General features: G+C 49.2%; 1 protein-coding gene across 1 annotated transcript; it reads left to right on the top strand.

Moving 5' to 3' along the window:
- Positions 1 to 296: 296 nt before the first annotated feature.
- DUSP4 (dual specificity phosphatase 4) lies at positions 297 to 4,920 on the top strand. Its single transcript, XM_054383095.1, has 4 exons — positions 297 to 690; positions 3,545 to 3,681; positions 4,092 to 4,311; positions 4,535 to 4,920. The coding sequence occupies exons 1-4, from the start codon at positions 297 to 299 to the stop codon at positions 4,918 to 4,920; spliced, it is 1,137 nt and encodes a 378-aa protein (XP_054239070.1).
- The last annotated feature ends 5,114 nt before the right edge of the window (positions 4,921 to 10,034 follow it).

Below are 10,034 nucleotides of genomic sequence, written 5' to 3'. Positions count from 1 at the left end.
TGCCGCTCTTCCCATTCACAAGCCCGGGAGAACATGGCCGGCGCAGCGGGGAGGCGCGATGGTGTTTTTTTTGTGAATGGAGGCGGTGACGTGGCGCGCGCCCGCCCGCCGCCTCCCGTCCATTCATGCGGCTCTGGCTCATGGTGAATGGGAGGGGCGGGGCGGGGGGAATGGGCGGGGGCGCGCGCCGACCGCCGCCGGGTAGTAAAGGCTTCGCCGCGCGCGGGGTTGCGCGAGCGGCACCGGCAGCAGCGCCGGCAGCGGGCGCAGGAGCCCCGCTACTGCCGCTCCCCGCCATGGTGGCCACCGAGGGGCTGCGGGAGATGGAGGGCAGCGCGCTGCGGCGCCTGGTCTGCCGCGACGAGGCTGGCGCCGGCGGCCCCGGGCGCTGCCTGGTGCTGGACTGCCGCCCTTTCTTGGCGCACAGCGCCGGCCACATCCGCGGCGCCCTCAATGTCCGCTGCAACACGATCGTGCGGCGGCGGGCCAAGGGCGCCGTCAGCCTGGAGCAGATCCTGCCGGCCGAGGCCGAGGTGCGGGCGCGGTTGCGCGCCGGGCTCTACGCCGCCGTCGTGGTGTACGACGAGCGCAGCCCGCGCGCCGAGGCCCTGCGCGACGACAGCACCGTGGCGCTGGTGGTGCGCGCGCTCCGTCGCGACACGGCGCGCGCTGACATCCGCCTCCTGGCAGGTACCGGTGTGGGTGGGGGGTGTGTATGTGTGGCTGTGGTCTTAGGGGTCCCGGAGCGGGCTGGCGGGACGTGGCGGGAGGCAGCCCCCACATTCTCCCGCCCCGTGCCCCTCTGGGGCTCTCGACTGCCGGCGTCCGGCCTTGCCGCGCCCTGTGCTCACTGTTCCTCTCTCTGCCCTGCTAGGAGTTGGGAGCCGAGCGGTGGGCGGGTGCTGCGTTTGGGGGGCGCCCCCAGCGTGGCCGTGGCGGTGTCCCCGAAGGTTGGGTCCTGGGGCAGTCGGCATCGCGGGCATCCCCCCGTGCGTGGAGGGCCCCCGAGGGACGAGGTCTGAGCCGCCTCGGGCCCAACCAGCTGAAGGGGCCCCGTTTTTCTCGCCGGAGACCCGTCCCGGACTGGGCAGGCCCGCGGAGCGGGGGACAAGGTGCAAACCCAGTGGCACAGGCCGCTCTCGATGGAAGGAGGGGGCAGGTGGATCCCCTTCTTTGGGTTCATCCCCAGCCCCACAGTGCAGAGAAGGTGGCTGTGCTTGGCCAAATACTTGTTGTCGTGCCGATGTCCCTTTGCAATGAGTAGAACCCCCCGGGATGCCTCTTGTGCTCCTTTCTGCGGCTACAGAAGCGATCAGGGCTTCCTCTCGCCGCGCTGGCAGCGTCCGCCTGTGTTAAAAGAGATGCCTGAGCAGCTGGTCCTGAGAGCTGCCGTGAAGTGCTGTAGGGAAGGGGGATGCTCACCTGGGCTTCTTGGATGAGCTCCACGTTGGTTTTTTTTTTTTTTTTTTTTTTTTTGTTTGTTTGTTTTAATTTTTTGTTTACAGCCTGAGAGTTAATTGAGTTGCAAACCCATCAGGAAATTTGATAGATGGAGGAGGTAGCGCTGCTCTTGTAGTAGAGAGAGTAAAACCAGCAGGAGCTGTTCCAAGGATGCGATACGAGGTGCTGCTGTGACAGTGCCTGAACAGCAAGGGCTCGCTGGGGAACATGCCTTTGGGTCCTTTGCTGTGAGACGTTATGATGGTGGGAGCAATATGTGCTGCTGTACTTCAAGGGTGGCCGTTTGTCAGTTGAGAGCTTTGCCCCCGTGGTTCTCATGGGAGATTTTTTTGGGTTTTCAGTCTTTTACTTTGAAGAGAATGGGCTCCTGGAGACCTTGGCTCTAGAGACTCCTTCCTCGCTTACAGCAGAGCTACTTAAAATAGTAGCTTGCACAAGAGCAATGTGAACCCAGCACGGTGCATCTCCAAATGCTGTCAGCTTCCTTGTGAAGCAGCCTGAGCGTTGCTTGATGGTGGGAGCCTGCACAGTGTGGTGCCAGTGCTGGGCAGCGCCTGCACACATAACCAGGAGCTGCACACCACTGGATGGAGCTGGTGGATGTGGTGCTTGGCTGAATAGGCCTTAGATACAATGAGAAACATTGAAGAAAAATATCTCTGGCTGTTTGAAAAGGTCACTTAGCCTTCCCAAGGACAGAGCCCATTTCTGCACATCACCCTAGATAGCTTGTATCTTGGGATGGTGCAGTGCCCACTGGAGTGGGATGTGGTAGATCCAGGGATTTTTGGATCAGACCTCCAGAAGGTGGCTAACAGGGCACTTGTATTTGGGTGCTCCTCCAAACTGAACCAGTTGGACTGGACAGGGATGTTAGGCCCTGGAAATGCAGCCTCTGTGAACTGTCCTGCTCATGTGGGAGGGACAATGCAAACTGAGTGATGCATAGGCATGGTTCTGCTTTAAGGTACTAAAACCCTTCCTTGCTAAGGTGGAGGAAAGCATAAAGGACACTAAGATGCTGGCAGTATTGGTCTCTAACTGCCTAGAGATTCCTGGGCTGCTCTCCTGGAGATGGCTTGCATCCAGTAGTCATCTGATCATCCAGCCTTGTGTAGGGCAGTCTCAGAGCAAAGGCTGAGATGTGTCCTGCGGTGTGTGCTCTGCCACCATGAATCTGCAGACAAAGGTCCTGCCATTGTGGGGAAGTCTTGAAGAGTTATCACAGGAGTTGGGGCTTGGTTTAGCTGGATTCCTGTGCTGATGGTAAAATAACCAATTCCCATTGGTTTTAAGGTTCAAGGTCAGATTCTACAAGGATGTCAGGGTTGCTGATTTGATTTGATTTGAATGAGAAGAAGAGATCTTACCAGCAGTGTTTATCTGCAGTCAATGCAGCAGTTTCCCTGTCCTGGGATATCAGTGGGGTTCATTATTTTTTTGCCTACTGCTAGGAAAATCTGGGGTCACCTTTACTTAATCCCTTGGTAGGAGCAAGCTGCTCTTTCACAGGCCACTTACCTCTATGTTCATCTTGCACCTTTAGATGCTCTCTGGAGAGCAGCTTCACTGTACCTGGCCAGTGCCAGGGCTTTCCTGACATGTTGTGTTGGAACTTCTAGGCTGGAGAGTCACGCTGGGAAAATGGGAGATGTCCCTGTGCTTTGTGGTAGGGTGAGGCATCTGGGAAAGCTGGGAACTGAGCAGTCTTGTCCTGAGAGCAGCTTTTCCCAAGAAAGTCTGAGGGTGCTGCCAGCAAATCATCTCACCACCATATCTGAGAACAACCTTGGCCTTGTGTTTTTGGCATTAGGCATTATGGGGACTAAACTCTGGACCAGAGGCTTTGTGCAGTCAAGAGAATTGCAGAACTCTTGGTCCAAGGGAGTGGTGTGACCTCAGGGATTCATCCCCTCTTGCTGCCAAAAACCTCATCCCCTCATCCTGGGGGAGGAGACCACTGTGCATCACTGTGGCACTGTCCAGGGCAAAGGGCATGGTGAGATGGGTCAGCCTGAGTGATGCTGTTCTGCAGTGCAGTGAGTGTGGCCTGGGGTAACGCCTCGTGCCTCTCTCTGTGCAGGGGGTTATGAGCGCTTCTCCTCGGAGTACCCTGAATTCTGTGCAAAATCCAAGTCCCTCAGCAACGTGTCACCCCCCACCAGTGCTGAGACCCTGGATCTGGGCTGCAGTTCCTGTGGGACCCCTCTTCATGACCAGGTATGTCTAGAACGCTGGTGCTCAGCTATTTTGACTGCTCCTTCCAGTGTTGCAGCCTGGCCCTCCTGGAGTCTCTCTGCTCTCCCTGCTCTTGAGGCCTGCAGAGCCAGAGCCCTATTCCCTCTCCTCTCATGAGCGAGCATAGTGGTCCTCCTGATCGCAGGGTGTTTGTGCTCCTTGGGGAATGGACAAGCCCAAATCTGTTAACTACACCAGCCTGTTCCTGAATGGGATGAAAAAGGCAGAAATTAGTTTAGTTAAACTCAGAAAGGCAGCTTCCATTTCCTCTTTTGAGGGCCCTAGATCAGGTGTCAGGTTCCAGCACCAGAGGGCTTCCAAGTCATCTAGATGTGTCTTTCCCACTGCTGTCCACTGGTCACCCCATTATTGGTTGCTTTTCTTTATAACAGGGTGGCCCTGTGGAAATCCTTCCCTTCCTCTACCTTGGCAGTGCCTACCACGCTGCCCGTCGGGACATGCTTGATGCGCTGGGCATCACAGCCCTGCTGAATGTCTCCTCAGACTGCCCCAACCACTTTGAGGGGCACTACCAGTACAAATGTATCCCTGTGGAGGATAACCACAAAGCTGACATCAGCTCCTGGTTCATGGAGGCAATTGAGTACATTGGTGAGTGCCTACACAGAGGAGCTCTGCCCATGTGTTCCTGGGGCTGGTGGTGGGGTTCCTACCTAAAAGAGCTGGAGCCTTTGGCTGGGAAGACACTGAGGTCCATCAGGGTCCAGGCCATTTGTTGCATTAGTGGGAGGTCAGCCACTTCTTGCATGTTTGGGTGAGGGGTTTGGCTTCTTTGAAGGTTGTAGATCTCATGTCTCATCCCATTGCGCTCTAGACTCTGTGAAGGAGTGTTGTGGCCGAGTCCTAGTCCACTGCCAAGCTGGTATCTCCCGTTCAGCCACCATCTGCTTGGCTTACCTGATGATGAAGAAGCGTGTCAAGCTGGAGGAGGCCTTTGAGTTTGTCAAGCAGCGCCGGAGCATCATCTCCCCTAACTTCAGCTTCATGGGGCAGCTGCTGCAGTTTGAGTCACAGGTGTTAGCCACCTCCTGCGCAGTGGAAGCTGTCAGCCCCTCGGGGACACTGCGGGAACGGGGCAAGGCCACCTCCACCCCCACCTCTCAGTTTGTATTCAGCTTCCCAGTCTCTGTTGGTGTCCATGCCACTCCCAGCAGCCTCCCATACCTGCACAGCCCCATCACCACGTCACCCAGCTGTTAGCTCAGGGGCTGAGGCTGGCCAGGCAGATAGTGCCAGGCGTGGAGGAGGCAGGTGGGCTTGGAGCCCTGTAATGTTAAGCAATAGTGCCGGACACTGCCAATCACCCTGGACTCAAAGTCTTTTTCGTAGAGAAATTTCTTACCTCATCTTGGTTTTTTTGATTTTAGGTTTGGAAAGCACTGAAGTTATAAACGCCACGAACCCTGACACTGTCCAGGCTCTTTAGGGGAGGGAAAAAAATAGCATACTGGGTTTCCTCAAGTGCCTGGTCTTAATCTCTTTCCCTCCCTAGTTTATTGTCTTGCTTTAAAAAAAAAAAAAGAGAAGAGACATCTCCTTCTCCCCACATTCCTGCCCCTAGCTCATCTGGGTTGAAAAGGGAGCATACCCTCTTTTTATTGAGCAGCAGACTTCCCCTTGCACAAACTGACACGGGTGCGTGCAATGGTTGCTGCTTACCTGAGCCAGGTATACTAGGTGACAAGCAGAGCTGCAGGCAGGGCCTTGGGGCAAGCAGGAGCAGCGGTGGCACGGTGCTGTCTGCAGGCAGCCTCCCTACTGCTAGTGCGCAGGGAGCTGATGCTGGAGCTTTCGGTCCAAGCCTAGAAAATGCCTCATCTTCAACCCACTGGGAGCCCTATTTCCCACCCTGCCTGTCTCCTTCTCCCCAGTCCAATCCAAGACACAAGATGCCTGTGTGGCTGATGTACATATGTATGGTTTTGTTCTTTTTTTTTTTTTAAATTTTAGAAATTATTTATTGCCTGAGGGAGGGAGAAAACACTGTTTGGAGAAAATAAAAATAAAACTGTTTTCAACAATTGTGGCTGGCACAGGTTTGTCCTAAGCCCAAGATAGAACAGCAGCTTGTGTAAAAACAGAGCAACTGTTAAAAATGTCTTTATTGAATTTTAAACTATTACAAGTATTGCAGATCAGACATTTAGCCAAGCACATTTATAGATCAAACTCAGTTGTTACAGAGATGTTACCTAAGGACCACCATGTAGGTAGGCTGAGGACCTGCCCCTCATCTTCTTTGAGAGAGAGGGTCAAGGAGGAAATAAATAAATGACATCCCAGCTCCAGGTAATTTGCAACCAAGAGAGGAAACGTAGAGGGCTAGTTATGGAAACCAGTTATACAAAAAAGGCTTAAAAACAACCCCAGGTACGCTGCCACTTTGGGCTGGCAGAGGAAGCAATTATGAATGAAGATACACAAGCTTATGGGACTGTGAAATTCCCATTTGACTTCCAAAGCTGAAGCAAGTTCTGCAGATGTTAAGAAGAAAGTGTCAAAATTGTCTTGTAATACAGAGACTCTTAAACTACATTAACGGAACCAACACTGAAACGTGCCACCAACAGGGTCAGTACGACAGAAATAGAGCTATCAAAACCAGTCAGATAACACAATCTGACGGCGGATGTGTGTGTAATGGAAAATGCATCTATGCCTCGTGTTCCCTACTGATTCATGGGCTCATCCACCTTACTTCAGAAGTTTTATTATGCATATACTGCCCCTTGATCCTCCTCCTCTCTTGATCCTTTGGATCAACTAGTTTCCAGAGCCAAGGAAGTGCCCTCTTCCAGAAGCTACTCTGTCTCATGCCTCATCTGTGACTGCTGCCCACCAAAGCCAGCAGTGCAGAATATTTGGGGGGGCTTTATTTTTTTTTTTAGTGGAGAATTTTGGAGTATTCTGTTACCAAGGAGCAAAGTATAGAAGTTTTCAGGCAAAACAAATTCCAGTTGCATAATGCAGTGGGATTCAATTGCATCAGATGAAAATGTTCAAAACAGAGGTTAGAAAAAATACCTTGCTCATTCCTTGGACCAATGCCGACTGCAGAATGGTGGAACTAGCCAGCACAAGATGGTTGAACAGTCCCTGTGGAGCTGGGATCAAAACATTGGCAGACAAAGATTAGGATGAGAAAATAAGATACACCTTATTGAGGTACTGTACTGTTCTGTTGACAGCATTCAGACTGCAATGTCACTGCACCAGGTACCAAAATTCATCTGTCTCACAGAAACACTTTCAGCCACGGAGAGCAGAACTGTCCCTTCTCTGCTATGTAGTGAAGTTTCTGTTTTGCCAATTAAGATCTTATTGCAAACTGCAGAGATGTTTCAAAATGCTGCCTCAAAGTGACATGGCAAAAAAAAAAAAAGAAAAAAGAGAAGGAAAAATCAACAGGCTTGAAAGAGAACTGTCCTTTTCCCCAGGAGACACCATGATCTGCCCCAGTGGGAATATTTTTTTCCAGAGCCAGTGAGAGGTGTCCAGGCTCCCCAGCCACTGTGTTTTTGCATCCTCAGCTCCTACCACCCCTCCACTGGTAATACAATGCTGCAAAAAAGCATCCCATTGTTAGAGGACTGCCCTCCTCAGGAAGGTGAAAATCATCTCCCAGAAGGCAGTAGCTGCCTGGTTATGGGGGTGTGCTATTTTTAAGGTCCTCTTCTGTGGAATTAGGAGGTATCAAGTTAAGTGCCTCAACTAAAGCAGAAGCATCTGTACTGTAATAATCTGGCAAATGCAGCTTTGCCATGACAGTTTTCTTCATGGGTAACTCCCATACAGATGGACAGCTCCACACTTTTTAAACTGCTAAAGGAGCTACAATGATACATGCCAGGAGAGGTGGACACTACTCCTGCACAGGTTTCTATGACACACAGATGCATCATCAGGCCTGGGTATTCCTCCGTCTGGCCACAAAAGGATATGAGATCATGCCATTAAGAGACAAAAACCACTGCAAAATTACTTCCTCGCACAGCACCTTTACTCTGCACAGAACATCAGGTACATTAACACTGGCAGTTCAAAGATACTGGACAGTATTTTTATCCTCTAGAAGTTCAAGGCTGCAGAAGAAATCCAGACTAGCCATTAGTTCAATCAGCACACAGGAAACAACAAGCAAGAACAGAATCTGGTGTGGACTTGGTGGGGTTTCTGATTTTAGGTTTGTTCCTGTTTCTGAGAGATGTAAAGCTTTTAACCTACACACCCACATTAACCATTTTGCTCACCTAAGCAGCACAACCGTTTTACCATTTAAAACTATGTCTAAGTGGGGATGGTGAGCAACACTCACTCCCAACACCATCTGAAACCCTAGTGTAGATAGGCACATCCCCCCACTCCATTCTTAGAACTAAGTTAAAAACAAACTCCAAACTTAAATGATGAATACAAAGCTTCAAAGCCTAGTGATGATCTTTGCAATCCTAACACTATTAAAAAACAAGGAGCCAAAATACAAGCACCCAATTTTAATCAAATCTTATTGACAAAAGGACAACTAGGCTAGAGCCTGGCTTGGCCTTGGAAGCTACATATTTATTCAGGTCACAAAATGAGGCAAGAATCATTTAACCACTTCCAGCTCAAGAAAAATAACCCCAAAGTTCAAGATCTGTTGGAGTATTGCTTTTTCTAAGGGCTTCTTTAGAGATATTACAAACAGATGATGTGCAGGTAGCTGGATTGTATCAAATGACTGATTTTGCAGTCGGTGAAATTCCTTTGTGAGGATAACCTGCTTCAACATTAATGTCTTAATGTTAAAAATGAAAATTTCGTGTCTTAACACTGAAAGTGAAAAGCTTTTAGGGTTAAGTTTGGTTCGTGTTTTTTTTTTATTCCAAATAGGTCAGAAAAATCCCACTTGTGGGGAGCACATGTATGTTGATAAAGCACACTATTCTGTTGTTTCCTTGCTTTAAAAGGGGGTAATACCCAAATGCATGAACTGGATCATCACATATTAAATATTGTTGGTCAGTAGGGAAATGTACAGTGTTGTGTTCAATGGAATGCTTTTTTCCCCAGCTGTTTCATGCCCAACACTGAAGCACATCTGGTATTGGTTGTTAAGAGGAAAAAAAATTAAATGGCTCAATTTTCAACATTCTCTGAAGCTGTAGGGACAACAAAAAAGAAGTGTGTTTTTACTTTTGTTAAATGCATATCTTCCATGAGGGGGACTTCTGAAATTGTTTGATGCTGTGTTATGCAATGCTTAAAAATAACTTTCTCCTACCCAGTGAAATAAGACTGGGGAACTTGCAGGAAAGGGGATTAGATCGAATAATGTTGTTCTCTGGTATACCTGCAAACAAGTCCAACTTGCCAACTGATGTTTTAAAAGTTCATTCTCATCAAAATGCCAAATTGGTATTTAAAACTATTAATATTTTTATAAACCCCTTAAGCTCTTCAGCTGTGATGTCACATACAAAGATACAACACAAAACTGCTAAAGTACACTCTCCCTTGCCAGTGTGAAACCCATTTAGTGGGTCCTGTATCACAGAGGGACATGGACAGAAATGCCTTCATGTATGCAATCCTCTGACTCCTCACCTGCTGCATCCCAGCAAAACCATACTCCTCTGTAACTGGAGAGCATTTTGCAAACTGCATGTACTTAACAGAAGCCTTGTAACATGCTCTCTTAGAAATGCTAGCAGAGGGCATTGACCTGCTTTATGAAGTTCTCTCAAGCACAAGAGCTGGCTTCACCCTTACAAACGCTTCCTAGGGCTTCTGCTCAAAGACCTGACAAAGCTGCAAACCAACACAGTTTGTTTCCACTCTGAAGCTACACTCATTCATACTATTGTTTTCTCAGAGGTGTGCAAAAAAACCCTATATTGGAGAACTTGGACCTGGCCCCTTCTTGGATGAAACTCATATTGCATTGTTAACAATTTCAGTCAAGCTGACTTTGTGCAAAATATCTTTAAGAAGGTTTCGGCTCAACTTCAGAATGCAAAAGGAAAATAAATAGTTGACTAGGACCTCTTGAAAACATAAAATGAATGGTGTATGTTGAAGAGAAAATTATGGGCTTAATGCAATTTATTTCCAAATAAAATAACGAGAGAATAGTAGTGTCCAAAATTTTAAAGTGTGAGATAGTACTGATAAAGATTTTTCATTTGCACAATAATGTTCCCAAAGTCTAGATCAAAACAACATTATTTTACACGTGGCAACTGCAGAGACTAGGAGCCTGAGATATGTTATTAAAAGGCAGTCCCTTGTAAACTTTCCTCAAAAGGAACAGTAGCAGTTGAGTATGCAAGAGT

This window comes from Indicator indicator, chromosome 8, assembly GCF_027791375.1.
Source record: "Indicator indicator isolate 239-I01 chromosome 8, UM_Iind_1.1, whole genome shotgun sequence".
Lineage (NCBI taxonomy): Eukaryota > Metazoa > Chordata > Aves > Piciformes > Indicatoridae > Indicator > Indicator indicator.
This window is presented reverse-complemented; position numbering and strand designations above follow the sequence as displayed.